At 38.2% G+C, this 21259-nt stretch overlaps 1 protein-coding gene across 7 annotated transcripts in view; it reads right to left on the bottom strand.

The window, feature by feature from the left end:
• FAM241A (family with sequence similarity 241 member A) overlaps nucleotides 1-21259 on the bottom strand; it is a 321403-nt gene that overhangs the window by 223386 nt on the left and 76758 nt on the right. For 6 of the 7 annotated variants that reach the window (XR_010831298.1, XM_013185343.3, XM_066996449.1 and 3 more), the window contains one exon: nucleotides 5638-5720. Coding sequence is in view for 6 of the 7 variants with exons in the window: in XM_013185343.3 (XP_013040797.1) it covers nucleotides 5638-5720 (83 nt within the window). In the remaining variant the exon portion in view is untranslated. Of the gene's footprint in view, nucleotides 1-5637; nucleotides 5721-6283; nucleotides 6620-21259 lie in introns of those variants that run through there. The other variant, XM_066996444.1, reaches the window with a different exon arrangement.

The raw sequence follows: 21259 nt of genomic DNA, 5'->3' as shown, positions 1-21259 counted from the left end.
ATTCCAGCCCTTTTCATTGTTGGGGAGAAATTGAAGGGTTTGTATCATCAGAGCTAAAACAATTTCATTGAAACAATGCAGAAAACTGGGTTTTTTATTGTTTTCCTTATGAGCAAGAGTTGATTTAGAAATTCATACAATAAACCAGAACATATTTTTGAATTCTCAGTTAAAGTCTTCAATAATTTAATGCAAAATTATTTATGATTCTTCAAAATATCTATTTAAATACAGAAGGAGTGACTAACGCATTTGAGTACCACATTTAGTAAGAACACAATTAAGAAAAGACCAAAATACCTATGACCATGCCAGCCATCTCTTACAATGGAGAACGTCTTGCTTGCAAATTCCAACTGACTCGTTATCTGTACACATGGTGTAAGGAAGGCTGTGTGAACCTGTACCTCTATCTTATAGCAGCATGAAGTTAAAACACGACAAGTGCCACACGCGAAATATTCGGAGTGGTCTGTAGACAATTTTCTCTCTAGGTCATATACCATGTTTAGACAACTAGGCCTTACATAGAAGCAATCAAGTGAAATCACTTTGTAGGCACTTCTGCAAAGCACCCTCTTCTGATGGAGAATCCAGCAACGTAGAAGCAATCAAGTGAAATCACTTTGTGGGCACTTCCTCAAAGCACCCTCTTATGATGGAGAATCCAGCAACATGGGAAACACCTATTACCCATATCACTTTTTATCATGGTCACTGAAACCAGATTAGAGACTAGAAGAGTGTTAACCATCACTGACAGAGGATAGAGCAACCCAGATATTTGCCACCATCACTACCTATGTCCTCTAAATCATCTCCCTTCTATGGCATAAAATATAAGTAGCTTTTTGTTTCCTTTCCAGTGATTTACTGTTTTGTAGATAAACTTAATCCTCCACACTGTCTCCCAGATCCTTATTTTTGCAAAATCTTGGACCCACTACAAACTGATGTCACGCAGAAAAGACTTACTAAAAGGAGTAGAGATTTGATCGTATAAAGGAAGCTAACAGCTCTACTGCCCTTTACCTTGTCTTCAGAGGTGTAGAGGTTCAGTAAGCATTGCATCAGTAGGTATTTCTCTAGAAGTTTCTTATAGTTTTATGATTAAAGTACTCCTTAGCAAAACAGCTAAGGGTACGGCACAAATGTATAATGCATATTTTTGAATATTGTGTAACATGATAGAATATCAATCTCTCTGAGATAATAGGAGTATTAGACAACTGCCTTTTTTGTTTGTTTGTTTGTTTGTTTTACCTTTAAAGATAATGAGACATCTCAATTTTGGGCAAGTCCTACTGTCTGACAAAAAAAAAAAAAGGCATACTTCCTACCAAATGAGGCTCATTTTGCTTGCCTCTCCATACAGTAACAGTCCACCATTACTATTTAAGGAAGGTAAATGCTAGCCAGCACAACATCTGGAAACTACAGCTGAACTTGAAAGCTTGGGCTTGCAATGACAAAAAATTACAAAGCTATGTATAGTAACATTAAGACAATATAGATCAGAACACAGTTTTGGCACAGAATAAAACTCAACCTTCAATTTTCCATGTTTGTCAATACTCAATATTATCTTTATATGCTCTAATATAATTACTCACTTGATAAGATTTATTCATTTTAAGAAAGAAAATGGCTTTAAATACTCTATTAATACAGTAGACTAAGAAAAAAAATCATTAAATAGCATCCTTAAAAAAAATAAAATCTTTTTCAAACGAAAACTGCCCCAGAATCTTTTTCCTGATATTTTATCCATTCTCTGGAGGTTGTCCTTTTATTTCTCTTGAATCTGTACAATACAAATTCTACACAGGAATTTAATAAGTAGGTCTGTCTACAAAAATGCATATGCATGGTCACTACTAGATGAATATATATTCTGTACCATGGAAAATGCACATTCCATGTACTTGCATACAGTTGGATAGATAAGGAACTAGTTGAAACAAGAGTACTAAAAATGGAAATTATTTCTTGAAATCTGACTGGACGACTATATTTAGACTCAAAGACCCACTAAAGGGGGAATCATCTGCCTTACTAAGTAAACTCCTGGAATAAACACTGCATGTACAGTATTAGTCTGTAACCTAGCAAATCGTTGCAATGTAGGACACTGCGTGGATTACAAATGTGCATTAAATTGCATATTGTTACAGAGTTCTTTCCCCCCCTAAGGATGCACTCAACACTTTCCTCCTTCCTGTCTGACAATATGTTGCCATGCTATAAAAGCCCTAATGCCCATTTCAACGATTAGCTGTACATCAGCATTACTACTTCAAATCCACATGTTTCACATCAAGCATTAAATGGGATGAATATTGATCTGCTAAAGAGGATTTATTTATTTCTAGCTCTATCCAAAGATCAACTACTAGCAGCTTTTGGTGGATCTGTTGAGCTCTCACAGCACAAAGCTACTGCATACATGACACCGGACTTGACATTTCAGTTCTGGAAGAAAACCAAACAGTAAATTCACTGCAATAATCCTAGATAAATGAGATGATCACTGGAAAAGCTGAGATAGTTAAGTGGTCTATCAGAAAAGTCCAAAGGATGATATTGAACTGTTGCTACATAGTAACCTCTCTCATGACAACATGGCACAAGATCACCATATCAGATGCCAATATTGTTGCCTTAAAAAAGCAGCATGTCTTCAGATTATCTTGGAACACTTCACAATTATGTTCTGAGCAGAAAACAGTATATTCAATATATGTATAATCAGATACATATGGATATCACAATGTTTACCCACTCATTCTATTTTTGTCCCATTCAGTCAGTAACACTAACAACTGTATAATGTGTTCAAGAAATAGATTTCTTGTAACGTTAGACCTGTCCTTGAAAAATTCTTTTTGGTGTATTTCAGTAGGGATCATTTTCTGCTCTTTGGCACACATAAAGTAGAAAAACATACAAATGAGTTGATGAGGATTGCAAGCAGATTAGAGATGAACTAGTAAATTGCTTTGCCTTTTATACTCAAACGGCAAGGGCACAAGAGAATGCTATGTTTTCACTAGCTTTGACAAGGAGTGTTTGAAATGCCAATGTAAGAAGCCATGAAATTTTTGCTGTGTCACTCATACAGGAAACTGAATAAGTCAGTCAAAACATTGCCTCAGTGCTGTGATTTCATCAAGCCATATCATTCCAGTGGCTAATAATATCATTCTAGTCATCTGCTAAATGTTTCATTTTTATTTATCTTATTTCTCCTCACCATTTTTTCATTATGAGAGAGTATTATTTTACAGAACACATGGAAAGAAACAGTGACTTACAATGGGAATATTTGCTACAGCTATGTTTGGCTTCCTATAAGAAGACAGTTCTCAAAAAAAAAAAAAAAAACCAAAAAAAAAACCACAAACAAGCAAACGACAACAAACTCTACCACACAGCATGTTATCAAAAATGGATCTGAAAGCTGAAAACCAATGCTTTGCTCTGGTTGCTTGAACTCTGTGAATTTCTAAACATCCTTGCCACAGGTACTAAGTTTAATTAGGTTTTTGTCTGCAGCACTGTGTCTGCTTTGCCAACGATAGAGAACTTTGGGCTGGTTCCAACTGTCAATGGAAGAGAAGCTGTATGTCTTTCAACATTAGCCCTGCATTAGGACAAGCTGAAATCATCACTTTTTTTTATCTTCAATTTTATCTGTCTATAAAATAAATCATACTTCTGAAGACAGTGTTAGTGATTTACATTAAAATGTATTTCGAATGTAGAAGCATGTATTATTTGTAAAATGTCTGAAATAACTCAAAAGAAGTATGAAGAGGTAATCTGAAATATCTTCCGTGTGATCTGTCAGGTTAAATATCTTTAGTGGGGCACCATTGAGGAGCCACCCCAAAGTTTTCTCTTCCAACAAATTGTTTCATTCTTTTGTGAAAAAAAAAAAAAAGAAAAAAGAAGAAAACTAAAAGAAGCAGCAGAACTGTGTGTAAATAGTGATAGGAGAGTCACTTATATGTTGCCTGAAGCTATCAAGCTATTCGTATCTGGAACACATAAAATGATACTAAATTCATATCCTGAGAAGCAAGAATCATTTTCCTGTCTTTCATATGCTTATAACATGGCTCTCTACAAAGTGCCTTCTAGGAAGGGTGCTTAAATTTGTGATACAATTTGGTAAAAAGTTAATTCAAATAATTAATTCTTTCTGTTATCTCATTACTAAATACATTAAAAATAAATGAATGTAGTATAGGGAAATCTTATGTAAAAGGATAATGTCTATAAATGTTTCTGTAGTTTTTCGAGAGTATCTTTGGCCAGGAATCAAAATCAGAAATATTTGCTTAACTCAAGTTTAGGACATAATGCTTTTTACCTAACAATAACTCCTTTCTTCACAAACACTTCATAACACATGTCAGTCTGAAACAGATTGCAATGCTTGTGGTTTAAATATAACAGCAACATTTCAGACATGGTGAAACCCTGTATTCTACCTTTTATCCTCCCCACATCCTTTTGACATCCCTATGGTCATTTCTGCCTCTGCAACTTACTGTATTATTTTATTAAAAAAAAGCCAACAACAAAAAACCCTCTTTCTTCTTCCTGCCCTCCCTCCCTGCCCTTTGCAAAAAATCCCCAAACTATTGAAACACGTTCACTATTTAATTTTTTTTTTTTTGAGTTTAAAATCAACTCCCTCCTCTCCTCCCAGGTTTATTTACTGATCTTTAGAGCACAACTAATCTGAATGCAGAAAATGAAAGGATAAGATGCCATAAAGAAATACTCTGTGTTGGAAGAGAGGCACTGGTCATCACTGGAATAATCATATACAAGGGTATGGCCAAAGGCCAAACGCTGCTGCAGAACTTCCACCAAGTAATATGAGAAAGAATAGCAGTAAGGAATGCATAGCAGTGTAACTTCTTTAAGCAGCAGCATCTCTCAAACATGCTGTATTATTGTCTAAACCACAGTTAGTTTTTCAAGTCATATTTCCACACAACAGAACATTTTATCCCTTATTTCATTCATTCACACATTTCTATTTTGGTACAAAACACCAATTTCCTTAGCACTGTAATACATTTATTAGGAACTTTGTGGGAAAAAAAAAAACAACACTCTACTACCCTCCGAAGTCTGCCCACGTACTCAGGTTTTTTTAGGAATGATTGTAAGCCAAACAGTGCTATATGATGTACTCCGTGTAGTACATGCACCATGTGAAACACAGATGAGGGGTTTTTTTTTTTGAGGTATTGTTTTACAAGTCACAAATTCTAACACGACCTAACAAAACTCCTAGCCGCATAAAAAGATGCAATAAACCTCTCTAACAGTAGCTGATTTGTATGCAACATTGACCATAAGGGTAACTCTTCAGTAAACCTGAATCTCATATATAATGCATAGCAGTTAATAAATCATAGTAAAATCAGGTGGCTTAGAGCCAACAATACCCAACTAGTAATGGAAAGGGGGAAAAGATTTATAGAGAGACAGACTCTGTCTGGATTTTGCTTTTAAGAGGCTCATACAGTGCACTGGGAAGATCTCGCTGTGGTTTCCAAGTGGACATGTGTCATGCTGACTCAATTCATCCGTCCCCCGGCATCACCCCTCACTTACCCTAGGTGATGCCTGTTCTCTCTTTAAAATCTTCCTCTTTGACCTTCCACTGGTTTCTTGTCTATCTGTTCCCAATATGTGTGCTGGAAAGGAGAGAAGAGAGATCAAGATGAGATTAGAGCACTGTTCCTGAAACTTCACAAAACAGAACATCCCACATTAGATTTCAAAGTTGAAGAGAAACTCATAAAAAGAGCCTCTTGAAACTTGTTTATCAACCCTCAGAAAGTCATGCTACAAAGCGATCAAAATGTCACCCATTTCCCTGGTTCAAAATCTGATTTTATAAAAGGAAGAAAACATGCTTCAGTATTTTTTGATACGAAGAACAGGGGTTTGCTTTAAATATCAAGGGCAAAACTCTTCTGTTCTCGTTAGAGACCCAGGAGAGCAGGATATTAAAGAAGACTGCTGCTGCACGGATCTGAGAAAAGATTTTTTTTTTTTTTTAAAGCCTGTCCATGGTGATCAGAGGCCCTTAGACAAGTGTTATTGCAAGAAAAAGACGGAGACAGAGCACCTCAAAGCCAAACATACAACTTCATCAATTTTATGATGTTGATCACATGTGCATAAAAAAATAGCACGACATACAGAGTCAAGAACCACATTCCAGTTATACTAAATTAGTAGGGCATTTGCTTACTTTTCACAGTTACCTTCTTGTATGTCATTTGCTTTGATGGAAAAACATTTCTCCTTTGGGTCAAATTATATTAAGTTTATGGTTATCATTGCTAGGAGCATTGTGGTTCAAGGTCTGAATTAGGAAAACTACAGGAAAGCTTCTAAATCTAACTAAAACTAAATCCCAGTTCCCTGCCTTAAAATCAAGTTACAAAATGTGTCTATCGATGCCAGGTCTTCTAAATGTCTTTTTATCCTTAAAAATACAGAAGTGTCAAATGAATACTATTCGACAAAAAAAATTTAAAAATCAAAAGCGCATCAGTAGCATCCCCTTCCCCTCTTCTCCAAAATAAAAATGTTTGAGTGTTGAGGTTTTGCTGTTTATCTGGAGGACAGTTCTTTGACTGCTCCGAAGCGGGGCGTTTAGCAAATCCTTTCGGGAAGCCCCCTGACGAGAGACCGCCTCTCGCCCACACAGCTCTGCACAGACACTTCCCGTGAGGCAGCCCCTCTTTCACCCGCGGGCTAGGCGGCGTGTAAAACCCCCGTTTCCCCGTCACGAGTCACGGGAAGGAGAGGTTAATTTCACAGAGCCGACGGCCCGCACTGAGGGGCGGCGGGGTCGTAGCCCCGGGTCGGGCACTAGATGGCAGCAGCCGCTTGAGGAATGTCGGAAAATGGCGCCGGGCGCGGGCAGGGCCGGGCCGCCGGAGGGGAGCAGGCGGCCGACGCCCCGCTGGGCAAACGCCGGTTCCTCTCACGCGGCCCGGGCTTCCAAAAACTGCCTTTCAACTTCATCTACCTCCGTTTCCGAGGCGCAAGGGCCAGGCTGGACGTTTAGGGCGATAGGTCTTGTAACGATGCCCTCAAATATGCGTGGGCGTACACACACGCTCAAAAAGAAACCCCACAAAACAACAAAACACAAAACAAGAGTTCCCCCTCAAACAGCGAAAATCAGACAGGACGTAAAATTACTGTAAAATTGACAAATTATATGAAGTCTACCATTCTGGAGGAAGATAAATATTTAAACATAGCCCATCGACTGTACTAGGAGTGAGTTCAAAGAGATGGTGTAATACATTTTTCAACATTACTTACAACTAAAAATCAGTCTTGATTGCATTTATTTTGATATAATAAGGAAAAACGTGGCTGTTAACCACATCATTCAAGTTCACTTTTTGTATGCATTGTATTTTAGTCCATTTTCTACTTTTGATGATGCAGAGCAACGGTCGCAGGTTTATAGCGCTTTCCACCTCAGCAGTGCTTTAAAGGATGTAAAGTTAACATGGTAAATAACCTGTATGTAAAACCATCCTGTGAGCAAACTGGCAAGCCTCGCAATTTCTGAAATGCTGTGGAAGAAAGGCGCTCTCAGCTGCCTCCCCCCATCCTTCCAGAGGGGTAGCAGGGGCTGGCAGGCGCCTGGCCTGAGCCCTGATCCATCCCCATTACCCCATGACATCTCTCCGAACATGCTTCCCCTTGCCCAACCCGCTGCAAGCAGAAGCTGCTCAGTTTCATCCTTTTGCCCATCCACAAGACGGTTGCACAAACCCTGTCATTTGCAGGTGCATTTCTATCGGAACGAAACGTGCTAAGGTGACCACCCAGAGACCAGCACCCAGACACTGCCACGGCACGGAAAGCATCGCTGGAAGGCGCTGTGACTTCCTGTCTTTCCTACTTCATCAGGTTGGGAACAGTGAGGCCCGAAGGATGTAAAGCACAAAGTATGCTGATGAATGAAAGCACTTCTTACATGCACAACAACTGCCGGGAAATAATCACAAGAAAGATTTATCATCCATCTGTCTGATTATGGTTTTCTAGCAAGAAACATAAACATAGTAACTACACTCTACATTGTCTTTACAAATAGCCAAGAAAGTGTTATTGCAGAATTCATAGTTAGACTTGGTAATATTTTGCAAGAAACAGTCTGCTGGCAGACTCCAAGGATGTACAGTCTGTACAGTGTCTCAGTCTGTGGTTTGACTCTGTAGCTCTTAGCCAGAATATTCCACTGTCAATCAGTCCTAAACAGAAAAAGATACTACTCTGGGTATTAAATAAAACCAAGAACAAATATAAGCCAAGGTTAACTGAATCAGACAGCAAGAAGTAAAAAATCAGGTCAATCATGTAATAAATTATTGGAGAAAGTGTAAATATTAAATATATCCTCTGAACAAGGCACATACAACTGGAACAGAAGAGTGAAAACACTAAATATCTTTTGTTCAAAATTCCAGTAAATATTATTTCGGTGGGCAAGAGGAAAAAAAATCAGTTAACATAACCTCCCTTTGCTCTTCTGCCTCAGCTTCCCCTGCGGAAGAGTACTAATGACGATAAGTGGGTACAGCCTATCTGAAATGCATTTAAATGGTGTTTAATCCACATTTATCACTAACGGATGAGACTCACAGAGGAGGCGAGGCCCCTAAAATCAGTGCCATTTCCTTCTAATATTTTTTGAGTCCTCGATACTCCGTTTTTAGACTCTCAAGCAGACACAAAAGATGCAACTTGAAAACAGCAAGTAAAGCTTTTATAATAGCTTCCAGGTAGTAACGGTCTGTAATATGCGTCATTTGAAATACTGGTGCAAACTCAACAAAAAATGATGTAAGATTAAATAAAAAGGGTCATAAGTTTGGGGAGAAGCACTGAACAGTAGCAGTGCAGTATAGCAGCTGCTGCACAGTAACACTACAGAATAGTTTATGGCAGGAAGTGAAGAAAATTCCACAATCCACCTGAAGCTACAGTGGGAATTACGTAGGCAAAGTGTAGTTATTAAAACTGGAATGTAACCAAGACTTCAGGGGCTAGTAACCCTGTTCTTGCAAGAGATAGCAAAAAAACCCCAAGCGTCTTCATTGACCACAAGCTGTAAGACCACAGCTTTACATCTCAATTGGAAGACATGTCTTTTTCCACGATAAATTGTCACAAGGACGTGATCTTTCTGGGATGTGATTTCCTGGCCAGCAATTTCCATTTCCTTCCATAAACTGCAAAAAGGTAGTGATTTTTGAGATTTAAAAATATATGTATTTTATACACACATATGTATAAAAGAATCCTATTTAAAACTATTGAGCTACGGCCAACATTAAAAATATATGGGCTAGTCTATGAACTATATTTTGACGTTCACAATGTAAATGTATTTACTATTATGTCCATTAAATATTTTTATGCTAAAATTTTATTTATCATTTCTTGCTCAGAAACTGTCTTAATTCTAAAGGCCAAATACTCAGTTCAACAAGGAATTAAAGCACTTGACAGAAATATTAAACCACTCAGATAAAACACCACATGCTCTTTCTATCTATAACACACGTCATACATAAATAGTGAGGTGTATAAACATATACGTTCTGAAAATACACATACATTAGGAACATAAATACTCCCAGAAGTTGAACACATACGTTTATGCAGTGTGTATGTGTCTATAGGACTGTGAGTACAGTATATAAATATGGACATGCTATGTGTGTGTATTACACACTGAAGGTTCCTTAGTATGATATAAAATGGGATGAATGTGTTTCAAGAAAAGCCACATAAAAGAAAGCTACCTAGTTCATCCCAAGACTGAGCAGATAAAAATGAGTACTAATACAATTTATCAGATCTGTTGCAATCACCACATGCTAGTGATTTTTTTTTTCTTCTTCTTCTTCCTTCCCTCTCCCCCCACTCAGTTTATTTAAATACCAAACAAAATTCTTGCATCTTGTGGTATTGAAAAATATGCATCTCTTGTGGAGACGAAAAGCAGCTGTAAACCAGTATTGATTGTCGTTATGTCTTGCCACATAAAGAAAACATACCAGAGGCATTTTCATGGTAGGAACACAATTATCTTTAAAATTGGCACGTATCTGGATGTATGATGGTATCAATAAAATTAGGTGACATAGGGACTTCAGCTAGATTTTATCCGCAGTTAGACTTGTCAAAGCACCAGAAATTATTTTTCCTTTCTTTAAACGTAGTATGCTGCACAGTGAATATCTTTGAAAATAATTCTTTAGAATGCAAAATCAAATATTTGAAAGTTTAGAAAACACCATGTTTAGAACCACTAATTGTTTCTACAGCTGATCTCAGATACATGAACTACTATGTAGTTTTATTACATACTATGTAGTTTCTATGTACTTTCATTACACGAAAATATTAATTTTCCCTTCATTCCATCCTTTGAATGGAAGCACTTCCCATTGCAATTTCTTGTTGGACAAACAGATACATCATTCAAGTATTTAATTTTTTTTAACCAAACTGGCATCCTTTTATCCTCAAGGAGTATTTTTAAGATAAATGCTGAGTAAATATATAAATATTGGGATTACTTCACTGTATCCTCCCTCCTCATAAATTTCTTGCCTTATTCATTTGAAGATCATTTGAACAAAAACCCCACCCCGACTAGAGTATCGGGTGTGCACTCAAATTCTGGGTTCTGTGAGCATGGCTACGTGCACTGACTTTGAAAGTTTACTAGCTGCTTAGGATAGCATTACCGTCTACCCTTATGTCCAAACTCTGTTAATGGTTTTTGTTTTGTTTATTTTTCAAGATAATCATTCTTTTGATGCCTGCAGAACAAAGACACAAATAACTAGGGTTCAGTTTCATTCCCCAAATTATTTGTAGTTTAAGTCAGTAGGAAATTTAGCAGGCATTATTTGTAACTATGAATTGGGAATGTAAACATTTACATGACCTTAGTATTCATACCACAATTAACTATAAATTCTGACTCGACTCATGATTATTTATGGTTGTAGCAAAGTCTAAGCATATAGAGGCTTTCATAAGGCTGACCAGAAAACCATCCACACGCTAAAATTTCTTGAAGCAATACTTGAATATAAAGGGTCTGATTTTAAGGACAGCTATTCCCCAAATAATCTGACATACATAGGAAAATGGGCTCAGACAAAGATTTTTCACACAGGACGTATTTTCAGCTCGGGTCCTAGTTTGTAATTTATTACTTCAGATTGCAAAGCACAGAGTATTACATTCTTTTGTTAGCATTGAGCCTCATATTCCTCGTATTGCTTCATTATTTGTGCTATTCTGTATTTTATTTTTAAATTCTTTGCATCTGCTCTTCCCCCTTCCCCATACCATTCATTCCTGTTTTCTTTACCTTTACCTTTTACATACCTCAAAAGGAGGGTCAGGATGTTTATAGACAGCAAGTACAAGGGTGAGGGGATGAGCCCACACAAGAAGCAACTTGCTGGTTCAGACAGCAAGCAAGCAAGCGGTTAGCTGATTTGGGCTGCTCATCACAGAGTGGAGCTCTGGACAAGATGACAGCAACAGTCTGCTTGAAAGCAGGTTGGGACCATTACTGGTAATTATAGTTAATCAGCAGCAATTGTCTTGACCAAGATACAGATCAACATTGAGCACTAACCTAACAGGACCTAATGAGTGTAATGGAGGATGAAGAAAGCCTGATTAAACTCGCAAGGCGCTGGATGACCCGAGCAGATGATGCATTGTAATCCCCAGCCCCTCTCTCTCCCCTGCTGCCTGCAGCCATCGCTGCCCAGCGCGGCTGGCAGCAGCCCCCAGGGTAAGCCCCAACCGCACGGCTGCGTTGCAACGCAGGCTGTATTGCAATATGCCTCCAGAAGTGGTTAGCAGGTCAGAAACATGAGAAATTGAATTAAACCTGGCACTTGGGTGTGCGAGTAGGTATGGTTCTATGCATTTTTCTAAAGCAACCACAACCTCCGACTGGTTTAATGATATATAGCAGTTGTCCATAAAACTAATCAATAGTGTTTAGCTATTTAAGGCTATAAATTCCTAGAGCATTATTATTTTTGTAAACGTGCAGAAGTACTGAATAACTAAGCATTTAAACATAATTGGAAAATGGTTTGTGCTTTTCTCTATCCTTATTGCTATTGCTCATTCCATTACAGCATGTAAATTGATCAGAACTATTTTTCCCCCGTGAAACTTGTGTGAGAAAAAGCAATCTTAATCCTTAAGATGACGTGTTAAATACTATGGCGTTCTCATAAACTACAGACTTAAAATACCTGTCTTTTTTGCAGGTAAATAATTCTATGTAAATTTTTTATCTGAAATACTTGATTCAAAAACAAAACAAAACAAAACAAACCCCTGAGGAATGTATTAAAGAAACGTCTGTTTTGTCCCTTTTATAAATATATAGATGGAATAACTGCAAATTAAAATAAATTTAAAGAGAAACAGTTTCTCAAACAACTTACTATGAGTATTAACAGCCTCACAGGAAAAACATGCCATAATTTTATCCACTGACTGTTCTGAGTCAAGAAAGTGAATGCATAAAAAAGTTCTCTAGACTTTCACAAAATGTAAAAACAAATGTGTACGCGGCCCTGTCAATACCCCTTGTACTTGAAAGAAATTGGCCAAAAGTTGTAGAAAACTTTTTTCCCCCCCATCATCCACAGCACTGTGTGAGCAGGGGCTTCTGGTTTGACAAACTATCAAAACATTTAACAGCCACGCAGCCTATGTTTTGTAGGATAATGACACCTGTTTCTCAGTCTAACCCTATTCTCACATATGCTTCACGTTGCGTATATTCCATACAGGAATTCTGTAGCCAGCTGTATGAGCAGGTCCTAATTCAGAAGAGGGTCTCTGCCAACTTTCACTGGTTGGAGATTTTTGTCCCAATATTAATACCACTACTATGGGTTTACTGAACTTCTAAACTTACGCGAACCCAAATGATGTCATAATCACTGACATGAACACTGTTACCAGTTCTGCACTAAATTTATGGCCTGGTGCAGCCCAGCCTTTCCCTCCCGTCTCCTACTTGGTCACCGATTTCCTATTTCTTATCTAGATCCTGCCTGATCTCCTGCCGGGATACCTAGCTCTGCTTAACTGCTTGCTCTAGTAAGGCGGGCAAGGGAGTTACGGAGACAGCATGTGCTCCCTCTCTCCTGTCCTCTACCCCAGCAAAATGCCAGGACAAAGTAAGGGGTACGTTCATGGTGGTCATGGTTTTCAATGTGAGGATTGTGTTGTGCTGGCAGGTCTCAAAGAGCTGGGGAAACAGGAGAAAGGAAGTAAAAATGAGATGAAGTACTACTCGACCAGAGCCCATCCTGCAGTTACTCTCATGTTATTAGCTCTATTTTATAAATTGGAAATCCTGTGGAAGTATCACTCTGTCTTCTGAGTAACACAAGCCGAGTGCAATGTCCCAACATCACATTGCACCGAAGCTTTGACTGCAAACCTACTCTGCCAAGAAGTTCTTCCCATTAAAGCAGGAGGACTGATGACAAGAACAAGAAACAACATTACATAAAAGACTACAACCTCCCTCCTCCACATGACACTGAAGCTAAATATGTTCATTTATCCAAGTGCTTTAGAAGAACCAGGGTCATGATGCATTTTTGATGCATTATACTGGCTTATGCACCGAGAGGGCACATCACAACTGCTATTCACAGAGGGCACTGTGTTCCTTTTGGTCTTTTTTTTTTTTTTTTTTTGAATGGCACTGGAGAGAAAAAAAAAACACAAACACACAACACTCAAACCCCCCAAACCAACCAGGTACAAGCACTCAGATTTTTCCTGGTTGTATACCAGGTTGAAATCAGTGAAGGGCAAGGAAAAGCAGCTTCAGGAGGCAAGGAGTTTGTCATGAGACAGCTGAAAGGCTTGATTTCAATAGCAGTGCAGGCCAGCTGTACACCTAGCCTATGCTTGCCTTTTGTACAGATTGGATGAAAGGCCCTTGAGACTGGGCTATCTTTAGGCCAAGTTCAGAACAACAAAAATATTCTTTTAAGATCTGGAGTGAAAGGAGAACAGTAAGTTGAAGTTCATTTCTTCACCCAAGAAATCTCTTTCTCCAAGAAATATGGGACAGAAAAACCTAGTGGCTGCTAACCAGAGCATCCCAACTCTAAAAAATACACATTTCAAGGACCTGGAACCGCTGTAGGAAGACAGAGATGTCAGATTACTTGAGCAGGTTGTAGAGCATCTAAAATTATCCACGGTTAAGATTATTGTGAAGTGGTCCAAATCCCCCACTCCTATAAGAGATATTGGTAAAGTGTTTTAGGGGTATCTTGAAAAACCTATGAAAATAAGGTGTCCCATAGTCATTAGCTTTATCACAAACAAAAGAGGAAACGATCTTTGAAACACCATTTTTTTTTTTTTTTGGTAAAAACAAGCAGAGTAACTTAAGTGTGCCTGCATCCAGACCAAAAGTTCATGCTCAAGTAGAGGATTTATTCTAGAAATGTATTTCACCTTAAATTTGAAGAAAATAGGTGGTGAATCCTCTCCCTTATAGTTGCTGAGTTGTTTTTTCCCCAGTTGATTATCCTCACTCAAACATTTGTACTTCATTTTTAACTAGAAGGACATTGTTTCTTGTCATGCTTCTCTACTAGATTGAAAAGCCCTTTACTATCCAGCCCTCTTCTCCCCATAAAGACATTTAGACCTTGTAATTCAATAACATCTGTGTTCCTTTTGATAAACTAGAGCTCCTTAATTCCCTCACTGCAGCACATTTTCTCCCTTTGTCCTTAATTCATTTTTGTGTCCTCTTTGCCCTCTCCAATTTTTCAACACCGTTTTAAATGCACCAACACCAGGACAGACTAGACCACACCAGCATCACTTGAATAGCATTTATACTCTGTTAATTTCTTAACCAAAAATAAAGATGCCTTAGCCCTTGCATGAGATCTTTTACACAAAATTTAAGCATTATAAGAGTATGAGACATGTAGCTTTCACACAAGAATTTTTTTAATTAAGACAATCCATTGCCAATGAGTCTGAATTGAGCTAACGTGTGCCATTAGTCATGCTTAATAACTTTTTTTTTTTTTTTTAAGATACAAGATACCACATAAAGCAGGGAATAAAATCTAAGCTCTTATAGGTTCAGTGTAAGACCTTATTCTCAGGCATTGTCAGCATGGGAGTAGTATCAGTCACATTTTCTATTAAATGTTCAAACAGCTTTCACATCTTTTTCATCGTGTATTTAATTATTCGCAACATCACCTTGATTGAAATTGTACTAGCACAAGATTATTTCAGTACAATTACCCCTTACTTGTATCATGGGAAGGAATATAAATGTTCACAGGACTGAATTATAGCTTACAGACACCAGTTTAACTGGACACAACTGCTTATGTTGGAAACAGAAGAGGCCCCTCACTAGGGCCCTATATACATATATAATATAGAATTGAAGAGGTGCCTTATTTGAGCCTTTGCTTTCTTCTAATGTATCAGATATAGGCTAAAGTGAGAGTAGGACACACTAGTAGATCTTACTTCAGTAGCTGAGTAAATTCATAAATCTTATTTACTTAAGTGCAGCTTATTCCCAGTTTAGGTTTTCAGTTTTTGCTCATTTCTTTGAGGCGGAGAGGGAAGAGATGGTGTCTTTTCTGTTTACAAAATATGCATATCTGCAACATTAGGGCCTCTTTTTATCCAGTTTCTACTAGAATTACATGTCCTCTGAAAGATCTAGAGGTTCTCAATTTTGCTTAAAGAAAGGGGTTAAAGGAGCTACAATCAGAATATTTGGTCCTATATAAACACTTTCCAACGTGAAAAGATAACAGCATTTGTCAGAGTTGCTTGAATAATACATATAACTTTGTGAATGAGACTCTTGCAGTTTTAGAGAATTCTACAAAAAAAAAAAAAAGAGACCCAGTCTTATGGTGAAAGTAACAAAAGGAAAAGCCAAAGATGTAACCACAGAAACATCCCCGACTTCAAGTTTCCAAGAGAAACAGGATAAAAACACGCGCACTTACAGGTTGGTGAATGAGAAGTGCACCTGCTTTAGTCATACTTTTGGTTTATGATTTATGAGACCAAAAGAATGCAAATACCTACTGAATATCTTTTTCCTTCAGATTTTCCTTTTAAATCAATATCTTAGAATCAGGCTTTTTTTTTTTTTTTTTTTGATATTCAACAAAGTCTGTAGGTGCTGCTTACATAAATAGTGGCGTAACAGTCCTCAACTCATTGCATCAGGAAATGATGAAATCAGTTGGCTTTTAACCTTGACAATAAATCATTATTATTAAATATTCATAGGACTATTTTCAAATTTCTTTTTTTTTTTTGGTTTTGTCCTTCCACACTGTTTTATTTCACAAAATGAATAACTGATACGCTCCATATTTAGCACAGCTGAGATGCTCCAGGTCAATGGCAATGAAGGCTTCCAAAGGGAAAGGATGAGTTCCAAAGAGCAGGATGGATATCCTTAATTTTGACTACAGGTTAACCTCAAGCATGAACTTCCATTCAGATTCAATAAGACTCCAAGTCTTGGCCAATCATCTTTTAGCCCAAAGATTTATGTAGAAGCCACGCTTCAGATACCTTCCCTGTCAGACCTCAGTTACTTTGTGCTTCATGGAAGAACCAAAAATACCGTGCTGGTCACCTCTTCCCTGAAAAAATACAGGGGAAGTCATACAATAAGTCCAGAATTTCTCCTAATCTGACACGAGAAATCATACATGAAGGAGGGAAAAAAAAAAAAGCAACCTACTCTTGGAAACCTCTTCCTACCTACCATGAATAAAAACAGACTGTTTCTTTTATTATCTGGCATTACCACAAAGGTGCAAAGCTTGGTGCAGCTGGAAATACAGAGCGTAAATTACAGACTGAAGAATGGAAGTAACATCATCTTCTCCTTTACGCTCAGACATTAACGCCTTGCCAGTCAGGCAAAAAGCGTGCCCTGCCGCAAGAGTTAAACTTACAGATTCAATCGCGTATGGAATTTGAAAGAAAAAGTTAACATCACCTCATTTATTTTCCCAGGAGGCCAAATGTTGCAATTTTCAAGTGCACACTTTTAACTTTAAGAAGATTTGTTCAGTTCCCCTCCTGGAGGATGCTGTAGTCTAAATGTTTGTAGAGGAGGCATAATATTTCAAGTTCTTTACCTCTGCCCGCGTTTCTTATTTGAAAGTAGACAATTCTTAATGCACCCAAGAGCACCTCCTCATTATAACCTTTCCACTGCTGCAAAGCAGGCTGATACACACAGACTGAATTGGAAGAAATTTGCTTCTCTGACCTGCCCCAGAATAAAAAGGCTAGGTACATCTGCGTACTGAGGGTCACTTCACACTAGTGCTGACACACATGCTAGGACTGGGAGTGGTATATAGTCTTTTCTCCCTGTCAGACTATTTGTCCCAGCAAAAACAGCAGGCGAATAAGGGACCATGGTCTGACCCTGCACCGGGTCCTGCAAGAGCCAGGAGGATGCAAATCACCCTGGCCTGGCCAGGTAAGCCTGGTGCTATTTTGCAGATGCGCCCCTCAGCTCAAATCTGCATCACGTGGAGGAAATGCAAGAAATTAAGGATTTCCTACCACAGCTATTGCCAGAAGGAACACATCACACGGATGGTAAGAAAAGCCCTTTGAAGATGTATTTTGCTGTAATTTCACCAGCACATTAATTATCCCTAAATTACCCTGAAAAACAATTTACTTTCAGTTTAAGTGGAAGTTACTTTTAAAGTGGCTATGGGCAGGGAGAGTGCTGGAAGGTTGCTATTGGTTCTTCAAAGGCACTTGTACGGGAACTGCTAAAGTCTCCTTTCTTCCTTTGGTGTAAAAAGTGCTGGAAAAGCGGAGCCGCAACAATGAACACACCGTTTGAAAGTAACCCGCATACGTACAAGTATTTTGTCTTAAACTACAGTGAATGTAATTCATCTTAAACAAGGTAAATATATATGGTGCATGGAAACAGTCATCACATTCAATGCATAAGAAACAGTCATCTTATTCAGCTCGTAAGTTTTACAGTGATTATGAATTCCAGTTTAGCTTGGAAAAAATATTAGTCAGGTCATTTACTTCATGTTTATAAAAATATTTTATTATTCCAATGTTGCAGAATTCTCACTGGTATTAGCTATACAGAGATATAGATTAAGTAGGATATATTAGTTTTGGTTTTAAGCAAACAATTTTGGTCACTACTTTTCTTTCGTAAATGGAAACCACCTGTTGGATTTTTTTTTTTTATTTTTTTCAGGTGCTGGAAAAATGTCTCTTAATAGTTGCCTTTTCTTTACATTTCAGTTAAAGAAAAGCTGATGCACTTTATTTATGGTTAAACAATAGCAGTGTTCCCCAAAGGCAATTTTATGGATACATTTTCATTTTAGAAGTTTCCCAAAGAGTCAATTGTCTAATACCCTACTAATTCAGAAATAACACCTCTAATCCCTAAAAAGGGAGAGGGCTGAATCTTCTTTTGTTTTACTTGCACTTTACTCACCAATTACGAAAGCAAACCTGCTGCCTCAGAGATTTTGGATTGCCATCCACCAGCACGGTGATGCCTGGTGATTATTATCTGCCACAGCCAGCCTTGAATTCTTACTGGACACACAAAAAATTTTCGTGTTATTGTGCCACCCACCCTGTCTCCCCATGCCATAAAACCACTCTATGTTCTCTCTAACCTACTTTGGGATGATCTGCAGTATGCCATGCAGGTTTTAGCCCAGTATGTGGGCTGCACATATATCATTTTTCAGCTGCTTTAGTCGGTTCATATAGAGGCAGACCAGGTCCAGTTGCCAACATTCACATCTGAAATGAAGAATATTCTTGGTCTTGCTCTACTTGTTTGTTCTGTCTGGTACATTTTCCCTGAGAGCGCTGTTACAACTACCTTTTACAGGGTCCTTTCTCAGCAAAGTTTCCGTTGATATATTATTATTATATGGCTATTTATATACACTCAACTGTGTTATTTCCATTTTATTGCAAGGACATAAAAGCTGGAAATCTACCAGAAGTACAGAAAGGAGCCTAAGATCCTTTGAAAGTAAATGCCTTAGGGAAATACCAGGTATTAAATGAAGTTGATTTATAGCTGTTGCCAAAATTTGTCAAAGCTTAAGAACTCTTTAAATCCAAAGCTATTGAGAAGAGAAGGTAGAAATACTTTGGTTAGCTATACCAGCCATATCACTGTTAGATATACTGAACAGTCATTGCCAGCACACATGCTGGACTGAATAATGCATAAAATTGGCCCAGCCAAAATGCCTTCCCCTGCCCCAGACCTGAACATCTCTTACAGAGGCAGAGCTAATGAAAATAGAAACATGGAGGTTGCACAAACAGAAAGGACTGTAGTAGAGCATAAAATAAGATCTGTTGGTCTAGGAAGGGTTCAGATTTATAATAGAGTTTGTAATATCAAAATCAACAGCAGCATTGGACAAGAAGGAAGGAGAACACACAGAAGTAGTTTGCCTTTCCTGAATTGCTTGTCACATTTTTTCCTATGATTTGTCTCCATATGTCCAAGTTACCACGATGCAACAGAAGCTGTGTAACAAGCCACATACCACCTCTTTATTTTGCAATAGAGGTGGACAACGTGGTTTAGCTTTAACAAATTCATCTGATCTTGCAGTCACAGCAGGGTTACAGCAACTGGACAGGGCTGCCTGCAGTAGTGCAGCTGAGGCATTAGAAGACATGAAGCCATCATAACTGAATTGTGCCCCCCAACCTGCACTTCAGTTATTTAGAAAATATAAAATAGATTTGCTATTAATCTCAATCTCTTCACCTGTTGTTTTTAAGCCTTTTTCCTCAGCCATTTCTCTGGATCTTATTCCTTGTAGTCATTATTACCTTCCTTTCTCCTCGGCCAGCTCCTCCTTCACTTATACTGTTTGGAGGCTGGCTTCCACAGACACATCCCTTGAAGATTTCAGTTGCTCATTTAAGGTCAGGAGTGAACTCTTGCTCCTGTTAAATATTTCATTCACTGGTAGGCATTGATGTTCTGTCCTTCTCAAAGCACTCTCTACATCTCTCAAGCCTCTGGGCAATAATTTAATGCACAAAAATTAAGAAAAACAAATGATAGTGATCTGCATCACATAGGCAGAATTAATAAGACAGTCTAACGACTTCAAGTTGGAGGCAATCTCAACACTTAAGTTCTTAGAATAAGAGTTTTCTCACAGGTTAGAAGACTAATAGTGTTTGGGGAAATTGTCTGTCTTTTCAGAGATCATGGTTTAGCTTCCATTCTGCATTATGCAGAGCTCAAATTCATGTTACACGCTATATGTCTGGGACAGAGTCAACAGTAGACTTGGGACTTGCTGGTAATTGAAAACAGGTTCTGAAGCAATAATTATCACACAGTAAAACTACAGTGCTCCACATGCTGCACAGAGCCAGACAGTAACCCTAGCCATTTTCTTTTCATCTAAGAGAGGAGAATGGTGCTCTTGATTTTTTCTATTTTATTTTTGGCAGCCAAGCAGTAAATGCACTGTGAACTTCATTTTCAAATTGTGATGATATCTCCTGGATTTACTAATCATCGGATATCGATTTTGCACTAAAACAAGATGCATGATTGCAAGTTCCAAGACAGTAGGTTAGGAGACTATTATGCATCATGCAACTGTAAGCTAGCTAAAGAGCTTCTGTCTACTTTGGCCCAGTGTCAAGTTTTCATACGTGTGAGTCACTGTTTCTGAGAAAGATGTTTCAGTCTGAATTGTATACCTGAGTTTTGCAACACATCTCGGCAAGCTCCTCAGAGCAGTTCAAGTTCCTATCCAAATTCACTAATACGTTTTTATTTAAACTCTCCTGAGGATCTCTTTCAAACATAGCTCATATCTGGACCTTAAAACAAGAGAAACAAATAACCACAATTACTTTCCTGGATTTCAGAGAACTGTTGCTGACATTATTTGGTAAGACGTTCAGGTAAGGCATAGCTCTCATCACAAGAACCAAGTCAAGACACCCTCTAAAGATTGTTTCCCCTTCCAGTACACAAGTACTATTTAGGGAAGATAACCCAAGTGTTACCGCAGCAGATGTCCTGAGA

The sequence above is a fragment of the Anser cygnoides genome, chromosome 4, assembly GCF_040182565.1.
Source record: "Anser cygnoides isolate HZ-2024a breed goose chromosome 4, Taihu_goose_T2T_genome, whole genome shotgun sequence".
NCBI classification, from domain to species: domain Eukaryota; kingdom Metazoa; phylum Chordata; class Aves; order Anseriformes; family Anatidae; genus Anser; species Anser cygnoides.
The sequence above is the reverse complement of the archived record's forward strand: the minus strand, read 5'-3'. Positions and strand labels throughout refer to the sequence as shown.